Below are 24806 nucleotides of genomic sequence, written 5' to 3'. Positions count from 1 at the left end.
ACTTAAATTTCTCTGATAATATGAAACGGATTCTTAGAATAGAAGCTTAAAATAAACTGTTGACAGTGAACATTATGATGATTTATGTTTTCAAATTAATGTAAAGATGTTATTTTCTGTAGTTTAAAACTCGCCACTCCACAGTGTTTTATTTTTAAAAATAGAATAGCTGAATATTAATTTTATTTTATTCACTTCGCCATTTTCATTAAAATAAATAAAAATTGTAAACAGAAAACAAAACGATTAATTACATTGTACTTGATTAATAATTAATTATTATTATATTTATCCGGGCCCGCTCGAAGTCATTTGACGCCTCTCAAATGTTGTTGAATAAATATTTATGTAATTAAATAATGGTATTTTGTGCCTGATCTAGTTATAATGGTTGAAGATAACATGAGATCGTCATGCCTTCTGCAAAGTAGAAGGGGCTATAATTAATATTGTTATATTATATATAGCTACATGGGGTATACCCATAACGCTATGAAAGTTCGGGGTACTGGTGAGAAACGAATGACCGGGAGCAGTCTCCATCAAATCTATTATATAATATTGACACCAGTGATGCCAGTAAATTGCACTGAGCAGCCTATCAAGACATTAATGATTAACCCGATTTATTGAGTTACGTAATTGATTATTACCTACATTCGAGCCTCTTCTAAAAATATGTAATTTGTAAGATAATGATATAAATAAATCAATGTGTTGGCCAATTCAGTCTATTTAATTCACTGCCGCTAAATAAGACCACCACCAACAGATTCTGACTATGTCTAAGTTTACACTCACTTACTTTAACTCAAGAGGTCGTGCAGAGATTTCCAGGCTATTATTTGCAGTTGCAGACGTCAAATATGAAGACAAACGGATTGAGAAGAGTGAGTGGAGGGAGTGGATTAAAGCCAGTAAGTATTAGTCTGGGATGACGACTAGTAATCGTAATTGTATCGATTCTTAAGGACGCAGAGAGTAGGCAAGGCTGCTCTTTTTTATATTAGCTCTACATCGTACCTTCTATGAAGTTTCTAGAAAGATAACTTGTAAAAATGAAGCGTCATGTTAAATGTTATAGTAAAGAAGCTGCCGCTGCTTTCTGTTTTCATACAGTTCTTTACCTAGTAAGCTGCAGCTGACTGCTATCTTGGTTCCATACAGTTGTTTATCGAGTAAGCTGCAGCTGACTGGATTCTGGTATCTTACCAGAAGGAAATTATAAAAATAGTGTTTGTTCATAAATTATCCTACGAAATATATATCGAAAATGCACTATTTCATTTTCTAAATGATCATATTGACGAGACATCTTTTTTTGCCATCAGGTACGCCATTCGGAGTAGTACCAAACTTGACCTTCGATGATGGGACATCAATATCAATGTCGGGTGCTATCGCCAATTACTTGGCCCGTGAATTTAGTAAGTCGGAAAATGGGTTATTTTTTAATTTCACGATCAGCTTGAATTAAAAATAATAAGTACAATTAAGTTAAAGAACGTTTGATAGAGGTAATGGTCGTGTTGATAACTGTAAAAGGGTGACAATGGCGTGGAAATGATATCATTTCTTTTTTCACTTTACTTATAATTGTGTTTATTCATTTTAGAACTATATGGTAAAAACAATATGGAAAACACACAGATTGACACCATAACTGGTGCTTTAGCTGATATTATGGAATTGGTATACACGTACGCGTTTATAGAGGAAGCGGGCGCAGCTAAGGTACAGTAGGCTTGTATCGACCATTTTATTATTATATAATCAAATGTATTAATATGACCCGATTCTTGTATGTTATGTAACAACAAAAAACTGTGGAAATGTTCCATGGCAGAAGACTGTAAATCCGGACACATTTTTGACTAGATAAATAGATATTGCCGTCTAAATAATCTCTATATTTTGAAAAAAACCTGTTCAACTAATGATTGTGAGAAGCTACAAAATTAACCATTTAACCAAACATCTGCTTTAAAGGTTTAAAGGGCATATTCAATTCAATTCAATTCAATCTTTTATTTCGGAATCTCTGGTCCATAGAAAGTAAAAATTAGATATAAATGAAATAAAAATATTACACACTGTAGTACAATTTACGTCCGACAGATTTAGGCAGCGCTCCTGATGGATCCAGAAGAAAAATGTACCTTTTTCGGCTGGACTCTAACTTTGGGTCCGCCTATTACTTAGCTCCGTGACGACAGAAAATGGCTTATATTGACATCATTCTTTCAAAATCTTTACATTAATTATCAGCGATGCTGCTAAGTGGATTTCTCCTATTTTTAGACTGTAAACAATGTGAACAATAATTTGTTTTAGTCGTCTTTTTACTTTTATTGTTAAAAGCATTGAAATAGTAGTTTGTTAACGACAACTTATATAGTGTTTTTTATTGTTTTTAATGATAGGCGGAAGCAAAAACAAAAGCTTTGGCTAGAGTTGCAAGTTATGGAGCCGCTATTGAAGCTAATTTTGAACAAAACAACGGCGGCCAAGGCTATCTGGTTGGAAAAGGTGTAAGTTATGTTTTTTTATTAATAAGTCTGTAATTATTTATTATTTTAATGGAATTAGGTTAGATATTAAATTAGATTAGAAATTGGTGCTTACTATAGCGCCCCGGGGATGAAGTGTTTTGAACACGAAGGATCCGGCCAATGTTTTATTTATTGGAATTGATAAGAATTGATTTTCTTATTATTTATAGATGACGTTAGCGGACATCGCATTTTTCAACGCATTTTCAAATATAACGCTTGTGGAACCAACTGCTCTTGACAACCTTCCGCTACTGAAAGACTTGATGGTGCGCGTAGGCGCCAATGAGAAGATTGCAAAGTGGGTTAAGACCAGGCCTAAGACTCAATTTTAAAATCCTTGAATTATTATATTATTATAATATCGTCATATTATGTGTTTAATAATATAATATTATTTCGTAACGTTACCTTATTTATTTAATATATTCTATAATCATTAAAATCGATAACATCCGGGAATCTTCCAAAACGCTACGTCATTTATTGTTCGCGCACAGATTACTATATAGATCTGTGCTGGCCAAGTCTATTCAGTTGTTGCAATCATTGTACCATTCACTACCGTTGTTAATTAGCAACTGATTTCTCAACATGTCTTATAAACTCACTTACTTTGCTGGAAGAGGTCGAGCGGAGAATGCTAGGCTATTATTTGCAGTTGCAGGCGTTCAATATGAAGACATACGGGTTGAAAGTGCCTGGTCCGAGGATTGGGCGCAGGTTAAAGGCAGTAAGTATGAAATACAGTAATCTAAGGTCGGCAAGATGATAAATGTGAATTTTGCTCAATTAAAATAAATACTGATTTGTAGCAAATAGGGCCTAAGTTAAAATGATATACAATTAATCGGACATGTATGGTAGGCTTTTTGCTCTGGATTTATTATGGGCCCTCCATGGCCTCAATTATTAAGCATACTGTAGTGGTAATTTTATATGTAATTGAAATTATACATTTCTGACCACCACTCCCATGGTTATCCGGGTGTCTGCTGTACGTGTCGCAAGTTTCAAAGTTTAGCCCTCAAATTCCATTCTAAACCCTCATCTACACCCATTATGCTAAATGTGATCATACTGAGTTTATTTAATTTTCTTAAGAATGACTGACTGGTGGATTACAGCGAATCAAGAATTATTTCCTATGGTTGTTTGTAGCCTTGTACCACAAAAACATTCTAAAAGGAAACAATAGTAGTGGGTGACACTGACCTTGTTAATCTAGGCTTTGTTATGACAATGACATTTACCTTATTATTTTACTATCATTTTTACTACTTTTTCTTGTAGAATAAATTCCGACAAAAATGATAGGCGTAGGCCTATGCCAGAGTATTATACTAGTAGTCCTACTAAGGTAAATTGGTCTAGTGTAATCGCACGATCGTCTCATTATTATTTATCTAGATGAACCATCTCAACATTCATTCATTCTTTCTTTATTTAGCCACCAATCGAATCGAAATACATTTAAACATAGGTAACAAAAACAAGTGAGGCGGAAATATATAAGGAGGCAAGGATAAGCAAATTCAAACAAAATTACATGACCCAGACGTTTGATGTTAACGCCATGTCACTTCAGTGGCAACAATTACAAAAATCACAATAAACTGACAATTTTCTTAATCTGTTTTGTATTTTACTAACGATAGAATCGTCTTTGTTACACTCGGAAAAAATAGCAGAAAAGCGGTTGTTTTAAAAGCATAATAGCTAGGCCTAATATTATTTTTTTAGAAAGTAACATATTTTAATATCATTTATTTATTTTATTTCATCAAACCCAACAGCAACGAAAGTTGCCAGTTAAAGGTATGAAACAGATAACAGATACAATAAATACTCTATATGAGGCAAACTTGAATAAATAAGTAAATAGTAAAAAATTAGCCTATTGAGCACGATTATTTAAAAAAGAATAACTATTGAAAAAAATATCAACGTTTACATTAGACTCACTTAAAAAGTTATACAAAGAAGGCCAGCGTGTCTGAAATTCCCTTTTCAAAACATTTACTCTATTAAAACATTTTTTCCTGCGGTTATAATTTGAGCGCATTTTTAGTTTTAAACTTGGTTCCCACTGATACAACACAGCAAAATACTTGAAATGCAGTTACGTCATTGCGTTGCGTCCAAAAGTAGGAAGAACGTTTTATAATACTACTTAGATAACATCACACCTTTTTAATCAATGATTATTGACGCAATATATTTATTATTTTATTTATAAGGTACGCCATTCGGAGTATTACCGTTCCTGACACTCTCTGATGGAACATCTATATCGATGTCAGCTGCTATCGCAAATTACTTAGCCCGTGAATTTAGTAAGACATGTGTTTTATGCTACATCACATTATACATTTTATACTGATGGTGAAGGAATTGTTGAAGATAATGACGATCAGCGGAGTAATGTTGACATTGATGATGAGTGATTATTTTCGTCATAAGTGTAACAAAATATTAACGAACGATTTTCAACTTTCATTGATCGACATTGATTACGAATATTTAAACATCGGTTTTGGTTAATAACATGATTTTGTCTTTTCTTACATTATATGTTACTAATTTAGATCTATATGGTAAAGACAATAAGGAAAACACACAGGTTGACACTATAACCAATGCTTTAACTGATATTATGGATTTGTTCTATAAGTATCTGTTAGCAAAGGAGGACGCAAAGGTAAGAGGACCATCTGGAACTTGATGCTATCACAAACACTATTTTGCTATATATATTTGCACACTAGGCTCTGCCCAGGAGGAATAATTGGCCCGATCGTCGATGGGCCCGATTGTCTGAAAATCGATCCTGACACCTTACATCTGTATGATATGTCCGAAGGGGCTAGGCTCTGCCCATTCTGTAAAACGAGTTGGAATTAGCCCGATCGTCCATTGGCCCGATTGTCTGACAATCGATCCTGACTAACACTATTAGTCCGAAGGTGCTAGGCTCTACCCAATCATTAATCATGTTTTTGGGGTAATACATCTTTCAAGATACAAATATAAATAATTATTTTGTTTAGGCAGAAACATTGAAAAACGTTTTGGATAAAGTTGAAATCTACGGTGATGCCATGGAAGCGAGTTTAAAACAAAACAATGGCGGCAATGGCTACTTAGTTGGAAAAGGTGTAAGTTGTGTTTTTTTTTGTGTGTGTATGGGTTTATGATGGAAAACTCTTGGAAGGATAATAATGCAGTATCATTGTTGGATTGTCATTCCAAACAAATTGGAATTACTGGTCTCTTTTATATCAGCAGCTACGGACCACGGGGGCTTTTATAGTCATAATATCTGATTGAATAGGGATGCTTATTTATGAAGAATCTGGTATTCGCTCAATGACTCGGTGATACTTAGGGAATACGAAGAGCCTCTTTTTAATTCTCAGATCCGATAAAAAGAGCGCAAACCATAGTGGTACTATCTCAATGCGCATAAACCATAGAGATTATCTCTATGCACACAAACCATAGAGGTATTATCTCTCTGCGAACAAGCCATAGAGGTACTATCTCTATGCGAACAAACCATAGAGAGGTACTATCTCTATGCGAACAAACCATAGTGGTACTATCTCAATGCGCACAAACCATAGAGGTATTATCTCTATGCACACAAACCATAGAGGTACTATCTCTTTGCGAACAAGCCATAGAGGTACTATCTCTATGCGAACAAACCATAGAGAGGTACTATCTCTATGCGAACAAACCATAGCGGTATTATCTCTATGCGCACAAACCATAGAGGTATTATCTCTATGCACACAAACCATAGAGGTACTATCTCTTTGCGCACAAACCATAGAGAGGTACTATCTCTATGCGAACAAACCATAGCGGTATTATTTCTATGCGCACAAACCATAGAGATATTACATACATGCGCACAAACCATAGAGGTATTATCTCTATGCGCACAAACCATAGAGGTACAGCTCTATGCGCACAAACTTACATAATTCTCACGCACAAGTACAAAGTAACAACATAAGTTAGATTAATTTATTTATACCAATGTCTGTTACAATTAAGTGCATAACATTCACCAATTTACCGTTTACCAGCAATAAAAATGCGTACCCAGCTTGCTACGTATTTATACCGCTATACATTACGTTATTCTGAAATCAATCACGCATAACTTAGAGTAATTAGCGCCATTTCATAACTGTAATATTGATCATTTATTTTTCATTACAGTTAACATTGGCCGACATCGCATTTTTCACCACATTTGCAGATAATGTAAAAGCTGTGGAGCCAAATGTCCTTGATAAATATCCCCTACTAATGCCTTGCTGGAGCGTGTAGGGGCCGATGAGAAGATTGCAAAATGGGTTGAGACCAGGCCTAAGACAATATATTGAAAATACTTGAATACTATTATGAAATCGTTGTCCGCAACAATAATAATATTGTTATTTCGTAACTCATCTCGTCAGAAAAGGGTTGGGTATTTTACAGTAGGCCTATATGCCTATTGATCGATATTTTAATGATTCAATTTGAATAAATCAAATTAAAGTAAATCATTTGTCTTTTTTTGGTTACCCATTCGTTATTCATATTTGTCAGATTTAGATGATGAGATTGTGATGTGTTAGATCCGTTATTGCATTGTAATCATCATCATCATCATCATATCACCGTCGTCGATGATTTGTTATTAAAGATTAAAAGTATCCGCTAGCCCTTATGAGAAAATTATTCTCCATACAGCAGAGTCAATATTTATAATAATAATTTGTCCAAAAACGAATAATTTTTGTCAATAGCTTGAACTTTTAATTTAAATTTTCATTTGAAACAAACCTGAAATGGCTATAACTATTATTTAAATCATGAAAAATTCAACTGGCGCGCGTATGATGTATATGAAAAGTGTTATAGCGCCCCCTGTAGTAAATGTATTTGTTTGGCGTTGAGTACAGAGTACTTAGTTACCGTACCGACCGGTTTACAACACAAGACAAACTAAGCATCCGCTTAAACCGAAATAAAGTAGATTTCAATACGTAAGTGAATGTTGTTTTTCTAGCAATTTTTATTAATAGAAATACTATTGTCTTATAGGCCTACCTAATTTTATAAAATCTTAAATAGAATTGTTTATATATATCCTTATTTCTACTTTGTTATTTTAATTTATCATTACAGTATAATAATGCGTATTGATATTAAGCACGTCTGACATCGTTATTCAAGCATGCACTTCTCTTTAACTTGTTGATTGATTGCTTAGTAAAGTTTGTCATGCCTGAGTTTGTTTGTGTCTGGTTTTAGAAAAAGACAAAAAAACATTCCAGACAATATAATAATGAATATTAATCTAAAAATCAAACCGTAAAATACAATGGCTGCCGTTCAGGATATCCCAACATACTCTGGGTCAGGTGTAAGTGTTAATAAAGTTTCTTGGAAAGAGGTATCACCAGTTAGGCCCAGTCGCAAGAAATCGCAACGCAGCAATGGTAGGTCTTCCCCCTCCAGGAAGCGGGTGAATTCGGGTGGGCATCGGTCTAACCTTAGGCCTAGCAGTAGGAAAGCTGTCTTACAACCAAGACCTCCAGTGAAAGAACAAGATATTCAGTCGAATGAAGACACCTTTCAGAATGAAGACAGAACAGTTATTCGTTCAAGGGCCAGGCGTCGACGACCTTGGGAGGTAAAAAAAAGTTATATTAATTGTATTGAATCATGCTGCTTTAGATTAGTGGACCCATCTGTGTGTGCTTAAAACCTGTACTGACAAGTACATATAAAACTGTAGTGTCAATATATCACGTCGGCTAGAAATAAAGAGTTTTTTCAATTTAAATTTGTTTTTGCTTTCTGTTTCTAAAATATTTTTCTTTAATAGGCATCACCATTTCTTAGTGTCAATACCGTGTCACCAGATAAAATTGTCGTCGGTAAGTATAAACACGGAAGATGCTAATAATAGTTAATCATGTGAACAAGCACAAGTTTGTCATTCTTACCATCACAAAAATCTTAAACCATTAAACACACATTTTAATTGCCAGTACTCTTTTCTTTTCCTATAATTCCAAGTTTAAAGATTTGTGACCACTAAAATAAGCAGCAACATAGTTTGAACATGTGTGACATGAATGATTTATGATCCATCGCATCATGATTGGTCAAATTACTTGCATTGTACTTACGTCTTTGCGTTACGTCTGAGTACACGTGGTTGTTTAAAACCAATATCAAATCTGATTTATATTAACCCTTTCACTGTGTAGCATTAGTCCCACCTATGTTTGTAATATTTATTTAAGAACAAAATATGAAAGACTAAATGGTGTAATGCAGGTACATGCAGTGAAAGGGTTAAATTTATCACCTTTACAATAATTATTTCTCAGATTTAGACCCTCAAGAATCGCCAGCCAGCAGTCATCACACATCTGCCCGACCAATGAGGATGGAGCAAACAATGTCTAGAAACCAATCCAGTCAACTACGGCGCTCACGCACACCAAAGCTCGCATCTAGATGTTCATCGAGGACAACTCCATTCGACTTCTATTCATTTTACACCCATAAGTACGAAGATGTTAATTGTTTTTCTACCCACCAATTAATTAGTGAAGGGGAAAATGGTTATTAAGATTCACTTATACTCGCCAAAGCGCTTCATTTATCAGGGAAAAGTTTTGGCAACTTGCATTATGTTGTGTAATGGTGTACGGTATCAATAACTTAATTTTTCTTAGCACCATTTTCATGCTTGTCCGATGATGCTTGTAAGCCCAATCTTCTCCATGAATATGGAGGCAATTTACAGGAAAAATTTGCACCTCGACTTCCTTCTTTTCATTGGTATACACTGTAAGCCCACTATACCTTGCACTTTTATGAGGTTTTGCATGACATGTACAATGAATTAGAATGACATAAATTGCTGTTTGTGTTTTGTAGTGTTTGTTATATTATTTGATTTCTTTCTTATTGGGTTGTAAAATTATATTGTGGTTCTTATCTTTCAGTTCCTCCCAAAGTGTGTGTGTGGAAATTTGGTTAATTTTCATCTTTTTCCAATAGATTTTAATTGCATGTGCAAACAACTCAAGGTTAAAATTGGTCGTAAGCTTGCAAATTAGGCCTTCATGTGAACAACTGCTCTTGATGGGCTATTGATCAAGCACACTGTCAATACTCTGTACATACAGACAGTAGAAATAGTCGTATTGTTGATAACGCATTATAATAAGCTGGCTGATCAAATTTAAAATTAGCACTTCATTCGTTAATTCATCATTCACCTACAGGTCTACCAGGAGCGGACGACCACATGGTGGTAACCGTGGAAATTGGATGAATCAGTCAGTTTAAGCTCTTGTCAAGATTCTGTTCTAACTCTGGGTTTGCAGTGTATTTATTTATTAACATGGTACTAAAACTACTGTGGTGTCGTTATCAAATGTCGTTTGTGAAAATAGAATATTACTGTAGCAATACTAAAAAATATGCATGTGATAACATTATATGTAACAATGTATTTTATATTTTTATTGTATTATTAACAGATCACTACTTTACTAAGGAAAGTTTATTTGCACAAAAAACCAATATGGGGCTGGCATATTCACAGTCAACTAGTTTCAATTTCATAATTTGGTAACTGTGGCAGAAATGGGAAATAAAATCTGTCACAACATCTATAGTACTAATCTGTAATACTTAAAGATGTATTGTTCCTTTGAGTAATTCCAAAAAAAAATTTTGTTTAATATTTCGAAACAAAGTTTGTCATTTTGAAGTATCATGATAGTTATTAACTTTCACCAAAAATGAGTTGAAAAAAAAATAATTTAACCGAAATACGGACGTTTTTTGGTTCAAAAAATAACTTTGACTTCCAGTCAAAGTTTTCGATCAAAACATATTCATAATGCAACGCGCTTGTTTGACTACTCTGTATGTATAATCATAAAACTTCCTCACCATCTGTGTGAAAACACCTTCTCACCCGCAACGAGTTGTAAACAATCCTGATTAGCATCATGCATAATGCTTACTCGTGGTTTGAAATCTTTGTTTACTTTCGCTCGTGAGATTTTCCAGATGAAATGTAATCAAATTAATTTAACTGTTAATTACGTAAACTTGTTGTTTTTGCCTCAAATTTTCGACTTAAAGTGAATAACTTTAATATTACTTTGATATGGCCATTTTAAATTTAGAATATTTTGACCGTCATTTTTTTGTGTTTCAAGGGACAATACATCTTTAACTTTAAGAGCTCTGTCTCACTAACACTGACAAAAAATGTGATGTGCTCTGATATGGACACAATGACATCATATCACACTAGTTTGATAGTGTAGACAAAGCTTTATAGCTAACAGTACATACATTAAATTAGGGGATTTGTGTACCAACATGTATCTCAGCTAACTGTGCATGTAACTTTCTTAGCTTTTTCCAGTACTGCGGATAAGTTCTGATATTTCCCAATCCTACTACTGTAAATTATGTTTATAATTCGTTAGTCTGTGTAATATTACTAAACTTTAGAAATTGCTTGAAAACCGTTTAACATAATATCTCATAATTGTTTCTTTTGATTAAATGAATGTACCTCATTAATTCACTATTTAGAGCATGCACTAACTTAGCAGAGCCTGAACATATCATATAACCAATTACATCTTCTTTAAGGAAAAGATGTCTGTGTTTGTTGTTTTGTTGTTACTGTTCCTTTTTAAATAATTACACATGACAACCAATCCACTAATTTTTTTTCTTGATTACATTTTGTTCATTATGTCTCATTTGGTACTGTCAATGTCTTGCTGTTATTCAAACAGTTCTGTGTTCAACAGCTCTGTGTTTAAAAGTTCTGTGTTTAACAGCTCTGTGTTCAACAGTTCTGTGTTCAACAGTTCTAAGTTCAACAGCTCTGTGTTCAAAAGTTAGTTCTGTGTTCAGCAGTTCTGTGTTTAACAGTTCTATGTTCAAAAGTTGTGTGTTTAACAATTCTGTTAAAATCCATTTTCTGTTCAATTTAGTTTTGGTTAGTTAAGTAATAAACCTTGAGAAAGTAACAAACAAAACCAAGTCAATTTTGTAATGATGTTTGGATATGTTTTACTTGTTGTACCGAACAATGTAATGTTTGGGAAAAACAGAGAAAATGTAACTACAGTATGTACAATATAATAAACGCTCTTTCGTTGTTTCATCAGGAATCCAAGCTTTATCACTGGTCCACCAAACCTTTGGTCAATGGGTAACAAGTTTTGGCCATCTTCTAACACTCCTGACAGGAAACCAAGACTAGTGCCATCTGCCACTGCAATTCAGTCATCCTGTGTCTACCCTAACCAACAAGTTCACTATCCATTCAAGCATGCAGATAGTTCAGAACCATTACCAGTATGTATTATACAGGTTTACCTCTAAATAAAGACCCATTATCAAGTAAAGGCATTTTAAGATCGCTATGAGACCACTCTTTTATTGTCCATGTGAACTCATCCTACTGTAGTGCAAGTTAAACCTCAATTCATACTAGAATTTTTGTTCGCTTAAATTTGTTTGTTTTTTACTATAGGAAAGATTTCCAGCACCAGACTTTGATTTAAAAATGCAAACTGCAAATGCTATAAGTGTTGTGTCAAAATCATTAGCAGCTGAGAGAGACGTCGTCAGAAATAAACACAGTGGCCGATTACGCAAAGCAAGGTGTGTTTCTATTGTATATTAACATGAGAAGGTTAACAATAATTCCTAACCATTTTCTTAAAAAGATATATATAATCCAAACTAATGTAGTATGTGCTCGGTTTTGTTTTTGCAGACTTAAGCCACTTCATGCATTCACACCAGCAGGACCAAGATTAGATCAATGTGCTGGCATCCAACCTGAAAGAAAGCTTCAAAGCCCAACCCAACTTCAGTTGCAAATGCGCAAGCAGCAACTTCTGGATATGCTTCCACCCGAAGTATTTAACGAGCGACCAGAAACAAGAGAGTCAGTTCATCAGACATCGATCGCTTCAAATTTGTCCGAAGACCGGCAGGATGACTTCAATATATTTACTTTGTAAGTGAAACATCTAGTTTATATGTTGGGGAAATAATCTGTGTCTTATAGCAGGTGTAGTGGGAAAGTCTTACAGAAACTTCCTTCTCCACAAAGGGTCCCTTCGTGTCTTATAGCTGCCACCAAATGGCACTCATTCATCTGTCCTCATCAGCTAAGATGGACCAGGACATCGGAGTAACCCTTTACTTTTGCAATAAAGTGCACAGAAATAGATGTAATTATTGTGTATTGAAAGACCCACTTAAGTATATAATTGTCAATAGATTAACTGCATTTTATTTATTTACAGTCAAACAGAAATCAATGATTCGCTCTCCGAATTGGACAAGATTGTTCAAAGTGATGTGAGTGACAACATCAGCAGCAGCAATGAATACAACCAATTTTTAGACCAGATATCCATCCCAACAGACTTAGAAATGGAAGAAAATCTGATGCAGTATATGTCAATCCATTCACCAAACAAGAAAACTCTTTCAAAGCTTCTGGATAGATCAGCTGGTGACAGTAGATCTAGCTTCAGTGATGTACTCATGGATGGTGCTGCGGGCATGATTGATTCTGCTTTAACAAAGGGTAAAAATCGACGAAAACCAATCAAAGACAAAGTTTCATTTACCACTCAAAAATCAATTTTAAAAACCTCAAAAGCAACAGACGAAAACATCTTCAGTGAACTTGTTTGGAGTGGAAACCGTCTTGAGAGAGTACAAATGCCATCAGAACAACAAAACTTCTTTGATGATGAAGCGTTTGATGTTTATGCTGAAAGAACTGCAGCAGCACCAGACCAGCCAAATATTCTTGAAGCAGTAGCAAAGGAACATTTGGAGAAGCTTCTGAAAGAGGAGGAAGAAGGAACTCCAGCACCAGAAACTGATGACAGTGATTTATCTTTGGATGATAAGTTTACTAAAAATAACAACAATCCTGAAATAGCAGACCCTGTCATTAATGAGGCTGTAGAAACGTCCAAGAAATCTGAGACGATGTCATTTGTTGAAGAAGTGTCTTCAAATATTTTAAAGGATGTCACAGATAACTTCTTAATAGAAAGTGATGCTAACAATCTTAGACAATCAGGAATAGATAAATCAGAAATACCAAACACTCCATCTATAGAGATAAAAGTAGACATTACAAATCGGGTTAATGCATCGTTGGAAGACATTTGCCAGGATAGAACAAGTCCGCCTGTTGAAGGTAGTAATGAAAATAATTTGGAAGAACAAATCACATCAACTAACAAAGAGTCAAATGATTTAAATGGAAACAAAACTGAATCTATTACACTTGTTAGTACCAAATCTGAAAATAATTTCCAAAATATCATAACTGGCGACACTATTTTAAGTCCAGAGCAAAGTATAAAATGTAACAGAAATGACCTAAAAGCCACTGAAGAACTGAAAAGTAATATAAGAGAGTTAGTAATAGATGGATCCACAACAAATAACAACAATGAGATCAAAGACTCCAATTTGGTGGAGAATTTCAATAATGGAATTGAAGACTCCAATTCGATGGAGAATCCCAACAATGAGACCAAAGACTCCAATTTGGTGGAAGATCCTAACAATAAGATCAACGACTCCAATTTGGTGGAGAATTTCAATAATGGATTTGAAGACTCTAATTTCATCAATAATTCCAACAATGAGATCAAAGACTCCAATTCAGTGGACAATTCAAATAATGAAAGTGCACATTATTCAAATGAATCTTCTTTTGAAAATTCAAATGTGCAAATGACTGGTCTTATTTTGGAAGATTCCAAAACAAGCAATTCTGTGTTTATTCCTTCTAAAACTGAAACCAGCATACCTTTAAAAGAAAGTGATATGGTTGATGAAGAGGTTAGAGATAAAAATGATAATATATATGAATGTTTACCAGAAGTGAAATACGAAAAATCGTTGGATACTTTTCAATCAAATGAATTTCAAGAACAAAGTTCAAGTAATAACAATAATGTTCATTTTAAAGCTGTGAATCAGAATAATGATAAAACATCTCCTAATAGTGTGAAAGGGTCAAATAGACATCATGTAAAAAATGTGCAATTTGTGATTCCAGAATCAACAGAACATAAAGTAGGTGTGCCGTGTGCTAATAAAGGAACTCTTTTAGATGAGCTTTCAGGAGAAAATTGCAATAGTGAAGCTTCAGACATTCCAACTGATTCCAACACATTTTCTGCAGATCTCTTCACAAAAGATGTTGGAAAAATTTCTGATAGTGTTAACCAAAATAACGAGGATGAACTGGAAGAGGATGATGAGGAAAAAGAAGAAGCCGTATATGCAGGTGATAAAGATGATGGAAAGGAAGACGACAAAAATGATGATGATTCACCAGGATCTAGTGGTGGTTCTGGTTTGCAAGAACCTGGTAATAGTTCTAACGACCATAATGGTGGCAACGATTCAAACAGCCCTGGTGGTACAGATTCACAAACACCAGATAGTGGCACTGATGATTGCCAAAGACCTAATGGTGGCACTGATGGTTCTCAAAGACCTGATGGCGGAACTCAAGAACATAATGGTAATCCTAACCACGATTATAGTGATCAAAGTAACTGGAGTTCACAACAGTCTGATACTACCAAACAAACTAGTTCGTCAGAACCAGTAAATGAATCTGATGAAAAGTTTATAGGTACTCTTTCTACTCAAGACATCATGTCTGATGTAGATATAGAATACGATGATATACCAGAGATTGATGATAGTGTTTTATTTTGTGGCATATGTGGTCTTGATGAGGACACTTGTGTATGCCCAAGTTCTAAAATTTCAAAAGATTTCCAGTCATGTAGCAGGATTGACAGTGGGTATAGTGGATCAAATACATCACGCTCTCAGAAAAGTCTTGAAGTGATGGCATCGGCAAAAGAATGTTGGAGCCCAAGAGAAGATTTGCAGATGACAGATGTTGCCAATGATCTTGTAATGATGTATAGGAATCAGTACAACAATAATGTCACTAGTCGAGAAGATATGTCTTTTGGGAACATAGTTGATGGCCATTTTCATAATGAGAATTTAAAGAACGTTTTGGGTAAAAGCCAGATAGTTCAACAGACAAATCATCACTCACTGTTAGACAATGTTGGAAATTGCAACGAGTCCAAAGAGACTTCTCTATCTGCAAATACAGAGTTAGAAGACTCAATCTCACACGACTTGGTGAGGAATTTTGTTTTATATTTTGTGCACTATTCCCTCATATTGCTTTTTTTTATTGATTTATTCTCTTACACAACTTATTAATCATTTTATATTTCTTTTTATTTTTAGCAAGTCAATGTAAATAATTTATGCACTTCATTGAATGGTGGGTGAGTACAAACAAAATATCAATACTTCAAATTTATTTTAAATTATATTGTTAAGACCTTTATTTTTAGACTAATGGCATTGCTCATAATTTATTTTTATATTCATATTTTATATTGCTTAGATTATCATAGTAAACAAAATGGCAACTAAATATTGAACTTTCTCTTGTTATATTTATTTTTAGGCAATTTAATTTTACATAAAATAGTTAGTTACCAAAGAACTATTACACACTATTGTTTGACATTTAGAATTTCTGTGCAATAACAACCAGTTCATGATGTTTACTCAAAAGTTAATGTTTTATGACAGCCAAGATGTAAATATTTACATACCTAAATTCCTTAATTAATAAAGTGTATTTTTCAAGAGTGTTTATACTGCATATTAATCATGTACATACTTAGGTATTATTAACTCTATGGAAGGACGATTTTTATTTTTAATTTGGCTGGAAACCTTGATAAATTACCAAAAATCTTTATTGTAGTAATAAATGCTCAAATCAATTCAGCTCTTGAAGTGAGGATGCATTTGGTCAACGTGTGCAATGAAGCGTGTAAAGTTTGATTTATCATGTGTACAATTGCCGTGTCTTTTCAAATTATTCCTATATTTTGGCATTTTAGTGTAAATGTACTGGGCTTTATTTTGTCCAGGTAGATCAACGTTGTAAATGACTGTTAGTTTAAATGATTAGCCCAAATTCAGTGCAGGTATTACACATCTTAGATGTGACTTAAAAGTTCATATCATTTAAGCCAACAAAAAAAACACAGCAAAAACAACAGGAAATATTACCACCTGCTGTTTGACAAATATAACTGAAGGAGAAGAAAAAATAATGATGCGTAAACAATTCGAATATTCCATTATTAGAAAGAATAATTACTGATGGACTTTAGCATAGATTGATTGCCCCATGGAGTCACAAAAGCTGCATAAAGAGCAGTTAGTTGCTTCCGTACTGAAGCAATAAATTATCACAAGTTGTCGATTTTAAACTCAAATTAAAAATCTTTGACTGTAGAATAAGTAGAATAGTCTGTGTATTTCGAAAAGGTGGTTTGTTTTCTATTTGAATTACAGTACAGTACTATGGTATATATATACCCTCAATTAATAATGGATTATTCTAGTCGTGTATTCATTATAAGAAGACGATTCGAGTTTATCTCATGATTTTATCAATGGTATTCTTAGTGAGGTTGTATATTTCTTAATCTTTTTTACAAATTTATTTTTCAAGTTGTAAAATTTTCAGAAAGCAATTAATTATTTTTATTTGGATTAGAATTTTTGTTTTAATCTAGCATGTGTTAATTTGTGAGTATCAACTTGTATTGAATTTTAGAATGCACTTTTTAGAAAGATTCTTTTTTTCTAACTAAATATCACTCGTATATAGAATATTAGCACTGTCAGTCAAATTGGTTAAATGTTATGTTGTTTCCCCATTAGTCATTCAGCTATTTTAGAACAGCAATTTGTTGCTAAAAAATGTTTTTTTAGACCTTTAGACCGATCAGGTCAAAGAGAGGTCATCATGTATTGACTAATTAGATAGTGTCCATTCATTGGACAGAAAAATGCTAAATAATAAACCCTTGTAAACAAATTTCCACAAGTACTGAAAGGAACGCGAAATGAAAGATATAAATATCCTTTAATTTTGCAGAAATTAACTTGCTATACTTTTAGCAATTGACAATATTTTTATTTGGAATATGAAAGTCAGGAGTTAGTTTTAGTTTTGGTCTCAAATTGTGAAACATTTTTTAGTACTCTTTTATTTTTCTACATTCCTGAGTTGTGTACACTGATTTGATTCAAACAAATTATGTATAAAGGATATTTATCCAGTATGGTAGTGTACGTTTTTAATGTTGTCTTAAGCTCATATAACCATAACAATTTAATTTCATGTCATATAGTTTGTTCCTATCTATTTGAGTGCCTTATTGTCTTTCAAATGACCTTTATATGTCATCAATATTGACCATACAACTGTATAGCAGGCTATCAATAGATAATTTTGGGTCCCGTCTTTTCATAAGACCTCAATACTACTTTTTGACAGTGGACGCAAGTCTTGTGACAGACTATAAACTATACTTAAAATTATTATATACAAAGCACCTTGAAAAATGATTCATGGACATAAGTTCTTGTGAAGGATACTACTATAATTTTACTATGTACAGTAAAGCATTTTAAAATAATATCGAGTGAAAGTAGACATAAGTTTTTATAACTAGTATTTAAGAAGTTGAGCTGTCTAAGATTCATATCATTTCATAGTTTGGTTGGCAGCAAATGTGTTTTGACTGCAATACTTTTCGTTTCCAATGTACATTATTTATATCAAGCAACACTCTCCCATATTAGCTTTTAATTTTAATCATTGTCGCGGTTCAAAGTAAATAGCATAATGCCAGATATATTCAAGGATGTGTTTACGATGTACCGTCACAATGTGGACAAGATATAAAAGGTAAACAACTCAAGATTTACACAACATTGAAATTCAATTGTGTAACGTTTTAAATTTTGTAAAATATGCAAATTTATCTCTTTTTTTGTATAAATTAAAACTCTTTTCTTTCCTCACAGAGACGAGCCAAATACGTTGTCTGTTGTAGCAAGTAGTAAACAGCTATCAAAACCAAGGTACAGTAGAACAGTCCTGGCTTTGTTTGTATCAAACCTGTTAGTGGCGGTAATTATCATAAATAAATAAAATAAATAAATAAAATAAATAAATATACACACAAATAATCAACCATTATTAATATGAAAATGTACCTAATTTCTAAACACTGTTACTCTACTACTAAATAGTGGAAACAGCAGCTTGAATAATTCATTAATATCGTATGTCTGTAAAAGAATAAAAAGGCAAACATACTGATAATGTTACTACTTCAAAGTACTTTTGCATCAGGGAGCCAGGTTTGCCTAACCTTGGCATAATTCAACTGAATGTTTCGGTAAAATTACATCGTCAAAGTGGGCAAACCAGAATACAAACATAGTCTTTTTGTTATTCCTTCAGGTCAAAGGTTGAAGAAGCGCCTTTAGTTGCTCCAATACCGCCAGTTTCTTTTCGTATCAATGCCCGGCCACCACCAGGTCATGTGTACTACTTTTCATATGGAGAAAATATGAACAAAAATAGGTGAGTGAATAGGAAGAACAGTGATGAGTGTTAGGTTCATTTTTGTTAATACAATGAAACAAACACTGTAAGTACATATATACTGTACAAGACAGTAGAACTTCTTCAGGGGACATCCCGGTTAGGGGACACCTTCCCGTGAAACAAACAAGAGGAGAAATATACATTTTAACCAACCCCTTGTTTAACCAGAGTACACTTAGGTCAAACATGTGTCAATTTAATAGTTGTTCTACTTACAGTACAACTAAGTTTTGGTAAGGCTTTATTTTAATCAGCAAGCAGAGTTGATATTATTTTCAGTTTTAAAGTTCATAAAATCTATTAAAAAAAATTGTTTTTTTAATTCTTATTTATTGTACGATTTGTATCTTTTTTGCATTGCATTTTCCTAACCCCAATCAATTAGTTTTCTCTTCTGTACATCATTTTTACTTAAGAAAATCTTATTGTAAATTTTTAGAGTGTCACTGTACATAGGAAGAAAAGATGTGCAGCGCCTATGGGGACTCTTATTTGGATTTCAAATAAAGTTCAATAAGAAAGGTAAATATTAATTTGCATTATACTTCTATTTTAAAAAATCCTGTATAAACTTTATAATAATAATATATAATAATAATAACAACTTTATTTAAAAACGGATGCAACACTTGAATCACCATATTGGTGTTTTTCACAAGGCCGTTACTTACTACAAAACTATTTATACTATTACACAAGTTATCAATTACAGTACAAAAACAACAACAACAACAACAACAAAAAAACAAAAAAAAGATTTCATGAAAAAATATAGAGTTTCAAGTATATTTTATCTTTGGTCATTTATCATTTTTTTAAATATATGTATATTAGGAGCTGTAATTGCATTTGAGTTTATAGCATTTAAACTATTCCATAGCTTTGCGCCAGAATACGAGAAACTTTTCTTTTTATACTCAGTGTTTGCCTTATGTAAACTTAGAATATCTTTTGATCTAGTATTATATGTTTGTTTGCGTTCATAGAATCTGTTTCTTAAGTAGGATGGTGTCAAGTTATTCATTATTTTATACATTGTGACTGCTTCGTTGTAATATTGTTTTTCTTCTAAATTAGGCCAATTTAAATCTTTGAGCGCCTGTGAGCTAGAGTCATACCTAGATGTATGTGTAATTATTTTAGCCGCTCTATTTTGGAGTACTTGGAGTTTATATTTGAGGGTTTGGTTACAACGACCCCATACTACATTGCAGTAGTCAAAATGGTGGGCTATGATAGATTTGTACATTAATGATTGAATATTTTGAGGGAAAATATTGCTGCATTTTTTTAGATAGTACAGACCTGATATTACTTTATTTTTCACCTGATCTATTTGTTTATGCCATTTTAAATTTTCATCGATAATAACACCTAAATGTTTACAGTTATTTACCTTTTCAAGTTTTGTACCGTCTATATTAATATTAATATCCATGTTAATCAATTCATTTAATTTTTGATGTGTTCCTAAAATCATATATTCAGTCTTTTTAATGTTTAGACTTAATTTGTTACTTGCTAACCATAGTTGTACATGTTTTAGATCAGTATTTACTTTGCTTATTATATCGTGTATGTCTTTAGATGCATAATATAACGCAGTGTCATCTGCGTACATGCTTACATTTACATGAGAAACTGAGTTAGGTAGATCATTAATATACATGATAAATAGAAGGGGCCCTAATATTGATCCCTGAGGGATTCCACAAACACTATTAGACTTTACCGAATCAACATTGTTAATATTAGTAATATGTGTACGATTTGTTAAATAATTTTCAAACCATTTGATAACATGATTAGCAAAATTAAAATTGTGTAGTTTTTTTATTAGTATCTGGTGATTAACAGTGTCGAAAGCTTTTTTGAGATCAAGCATTATTAGTCCTATGTATTTACCATTTTCAATACTGTCAATCCAATCTTCAGTTATATTTATTAATGCCGATGATGTCGAGTAATTTGGCCTAAATCCAGATTGTTGATTGTATAATTTAGGGTTGATTTGTGGATAGAGTTGGTCAAAGACAGCGCGTTCAATAATTTTTGATAAAATTGGTAGTACAGAAATTGGCCTGTAGTTAGATGGTTCACTTCGGTCGCCATTTTTAAAAATTGGGCATATTCGTGCATTTTTCCATTTACTTGGGAAGTCGCTGGTTCTTAGAGATAAATTAATTAAAAATGTAATGGGTTGTACAATTGAGTTGATTGCTAATTTTATTAGTTTAGCAGGAATTTCATCAGTTCCTGTAGCCTTTTTGTCAGATAATGATAAAATTTGTTTATATACATATTCCTCGTCAACAAGTGTGAAATTTATTTTGTCTTCACCTTGATTTGGGTATTCATAATTTACATGGTATAAACATTTTTTTTATGGCAGAATTGTGTATCAATAATTGATGCTGTTACAATTCTCTTTGTGCAAAAATACAGACAAACCTACACCGTCATAACTAAACTTGTTAAAATCAATTTGGAATTGGGGTAGTTATAGAAGTTATCACAACATTGATTGGTGTCTTACGGGCTATGGTATTTTCTGGTCTTTGATGCTACTTCATAAAAGGGTTATTTTTTAACATGAATTAAATTAATAATCTAGAATATTTATTTATTTTACATTGTTTGTTTAGGTTCAGATAGTGAAGCTGGTGTTTTTGCCAACATTGAAGCAAACCCTGAAAGTTCAGTTGAAGGATGTGTTTATTTAATTACAAAGGAAGAACTAAAAACATTGGATAAATTCATTGGATATCCTCAGGTACGTGTAGCAATTTGTAGTTAGGTTAGTAAAGCTTTGTTCCCAGTAGCAACGCAACATAATGCAACCTACGCAACATAAGAAAATGCACTTCCAATAATTGTGTTTGCCCTCGCCTGCATGAAATTTTGTCAGTATAACAATTTATTTTGTTTGTAAATTTGTTTTTTTTTCCTAATTAGTTCTTTAGTCGTGTCACGTTTCCAGTATGGATGATAAACTCTAATGATCCAGATGCCTTAGGTATAGCACAATACTGTATTCCTGCTGTCATGTATATAGCTACTGATAAGTGGACAACAACAGGTAAAACCACAAGTACTAATAGTGATGCATAAATTCAATATTACATTTGATCTGGCTAAAGGGTCTTTCCACCTGTTCTGGCACGGTTCCAGTCCAGCGCCGGCAAATCAAATCTAACATCAATGTTCCGTCTTCATGCATAACGATTGCGTTTTTGGAAATGAAAATATTGATGTTCGATTTGATTTGCCGGTGCCGGAACAGGTGTGAAAAACCTATACAGAAGAAACTATATAGGTGAACATTCAAGACACAACAAAATGTGCTCTAAATAGTTGTGTCCCCTGAATAGAAGTTAGTCATATCGTGTTAAAACAAACTAGGGTTCTAACATCTAAAAGCCGTTGACAAAGCTTATTGGAATATTATGATATGAAACTTAATACCAGCCGATTTTTGTTTTCTTTTTTCTAGATATGACCTTGACGTCAGAATACAGTGTACAGCAGTGCTTACGTGGGTCAGAGCTACTAACACCTAGCTATGTGGAGCACATTGCTGGTTGTGCTAAATCCTAGTCCTGGTGATTGAATACCTTAAGTTGGATACAGCTAGCTTACATACAGCATACTGTATTTCAGTGTGCATGTATTTGATTATGCCGCCAGGTGTATATATAAATATCTCATATGAAATCAGATACCTTACCGTGACATCAGAATACAGCTTACAGTGCACTTTAGTATGTGCACATTTCTGGTTGACCCAGGTACCTCATCAGATCAGATACCTTGAACATCAGAATATACTGCCCACTTCACATTTCTATAGCAGACATCAGAAAACAGCTTACACTGCGTTACAATATGTGACAACCGAATACAGCTTATAGAACACTTCAGTACGGGCACCACATTTCTGGTTGGCCAAGTCTCATGTTGCTCATAATTCAGCTTACAGCAATATTTGCATGTCCCATAGTTTTCAATGTTTTAATACATTATGTATCACATTTATGGTTGCACTAGGTGTGTGTAACCTCTAAAACACCCTTCACTTGACTCAGAAATCTTGATAGTTGGAGTAGACTGGTTGTGATGGAAAGATGAAAAACACACAGTTAAAGCAGTGATTCCAGTCTCTAACACTTTAGATGGATGAATTGTCTGGATATGTCAGGACTTTAATAACATGGCTCACTTGATATTCTATCTTGAACACATTAGTTGTCCTATGATAAAACATGACAGAATACAGTGTACAGCAGTGCTTGTTGCTCAGAGAAACCTTTGGTATATGTACCAACAAAACTGATAGTGTTACTGCAATGCTCACATGGCTCAGAGCACCTCATTGAATGCGAAAGGTTATTGGTTGGTGTAGATCCCTGTGAAAAGGAAAAGAGGGCGAAGAAAAAGAAACAATTTTGTAAAAAGTGAATCAAACTACATATAATTTGCGATGATTTATCAGTAAAACAGCCAGAAAGAGGTTCCAATCTTTCGGAAATACTATTCCTTCGTGTATATTATTGATATTTGTTTCACCGCTAAACTTGGTGTTCGGCAGTGTTCTCATTTGCCCAGAATCTAAACCATTGTGTGAACATAAGTCATTTGAACAGGGAAGAAGCAAGTATGGATCGATACTATTCTACCGCAACCTACTATCTTTCATATTATTGGACGGCTGTATTGATAGAAACCACTCACAACCACAAAATGTTTACAAAATAACACTACCTCCTCGCACTTCAGAGAATTTTCTTCTTTGCTTAAGTGCCATTTATGATGCCTTGATGTTCAACATTCTGCTGTAAATTAAAACAGAGCTTTCAGAAAACACAATAATTCATTAACGATCGACAATAAATTATTAATAGATATATATATATATTTTCCAACAGAAAACAATATATTAAAACATTTTTATCCTATAGTTCAATCGAATGACGTCATAATCAATAAGAATAATATCTATTGTATTGTATGTATTTCTTATTGATCATGTGTAAAGATATTATTATTATTATTTTTTTTTTTTTTTTAATGTAGGCGGATAAAATTGGGACTATTTTACGGGAGAATGTAGCTCAGCTGTATATCACATCATGCTATTGTAATATCACCATTCTTTCTGTCAAACATTAAGATTCAGTTTCTATATTTAAAATATTTTCTATAATTGTAAGCGTTTAGGAACAGTTGTGTAGACATTATCAAGGTGCATTGACACCCAACCTGGACCCCTTTCAATATAAGCAAATGAAATGCTAACCGATACAACATTATGTTTAGCAATTTACACATTTTAGGCCCCTATTTAAAAAAACAAACAGGAACAAACTTAAAATTAGAGAAAAGATTCATTTCGATCTCTAGATAGTCCTCCACCCCTTTCAGTCCTAGAGTAAGTCACTGAAGAAAAGATAGATTTAGGCCTACAAACAAAGTATATGGAAATAATTGGCCTGCTGGTTACGTAGGATTTGCCAAACATTGTCATAAATTAGGCCTATTTATAGGAGCTTTCACTACTGGTCTCTATTTTGAAGCACGTCCTACCAGGGAAGAGTTATGTTATTTAACTCTTCCCT

General features: G+C 33.4%; 4 protein-coding genes across 4 annotated transcripts; all 4 read left to right on the top strand.

Moving 5' to 3' along the window:
• The first annotated feature begins 296 nt into the window (after positions 1-296).
• Positions 297-2975, top strand: LOC140047340 (S-crystallin SL11-like). The gene is made up of 5 exons (XM_072092295.1): positions 297-917; positions 1332-1427; positions 1616-1734; positions 2424-2531; positions 2723-2975. Exons 1-5 carry the CDS (start codon positions 782-784, stop codon positions 2885-2887), a joined length of 624 nt encoding a protein of 207 aa, XP_071948396.1. The 5' UTR covers positions 297-781; the 3' UTR covers positions 2888-2975.
• Positions 2976-2995: 20 nt separating this feature from the next.
• On the top strand, positions 2996-7049 carry LOC140047342 (S-crystallin 4-like). Its single transcript, XM_072092298.1, has 5 exons — positions 2996-3285; positions 4793-4888; positions 5141-5253; positions 5603-5710; positions 6786-7049. The coding sequence occupies exons 1-5, from the start codon at positions 3147-3149 to the stop codon at positions 6894-6896; spliced, it is 567 nt and encodes a 188-aa protein (XP_071948399.1). The 5' UTR covers positions 2996-3146; the 3' UTR covers positions 6897-7049.
• Positions 7050-7823: 774 nt separating this feature from the next.
• Positions 7824-9382, top strand: LOC140047336 (uncharacterized). The gene is made up of 3 exons (XM_072092292.1): positions 7824-8250; positions 8446-8497; positions 8957-9382. The coding sequence occupies exons 1-3, from the start codon at positions 7939-7941 to the stop codon at positions 9199-9201; spliced, it is 609 nt and encodes a 202-aa protein (XP_071948393.1). The 5' UTR covers positions 7824-7938; the 3' UTR covers positions 9202-9382.
• Positions 9383-12940: 3558 nt separating this feature from the next.
• On the top strand, positions 12941-24545 carry LOC140047335 (uncharacterized). The gene is made up of 8 exons (XM_072092291.1): positions 12941-15836; positions 15948-15988; positions 18603-18659; positions 19045-19167; positions 19631-19713; positions 21837-21964; positions 22147-22270; positions 22685-24545. The coding sequence occupies exons 1-8, from the start codon at positions 13065-13067 to the stop codon at positions 22786-22788; spliced, it is 3432 nt and encodes a 1143-aa protein (XP_071948392.1). The 5' UTR covers positions 12941-13064; the 3' UTR covers positions 22789-24545.
• The last annotated feature ends 261 nt before the right edge of the window (positions 24546-24806 follow it).

This window comes from Antedon mediterranea, chromosome 4, assembly GCF_964355755.1.
Source record: "Antedon mediterranea chromosome 4, ecAntMedi1.1, whole genome shotgun sequence".
Taxonomy (NCBI): domain Eukaryota; kingdom Metazoa; phylum Echinodermata; class Crinoidea; order Comatulida; family Antedonidae; genus Antedon; species Antedon mediterranea.
Note: the sequence above shows the minus strand (reverse complement) of the source record. Positions and strands in the feature narration are given on the sequence as shown.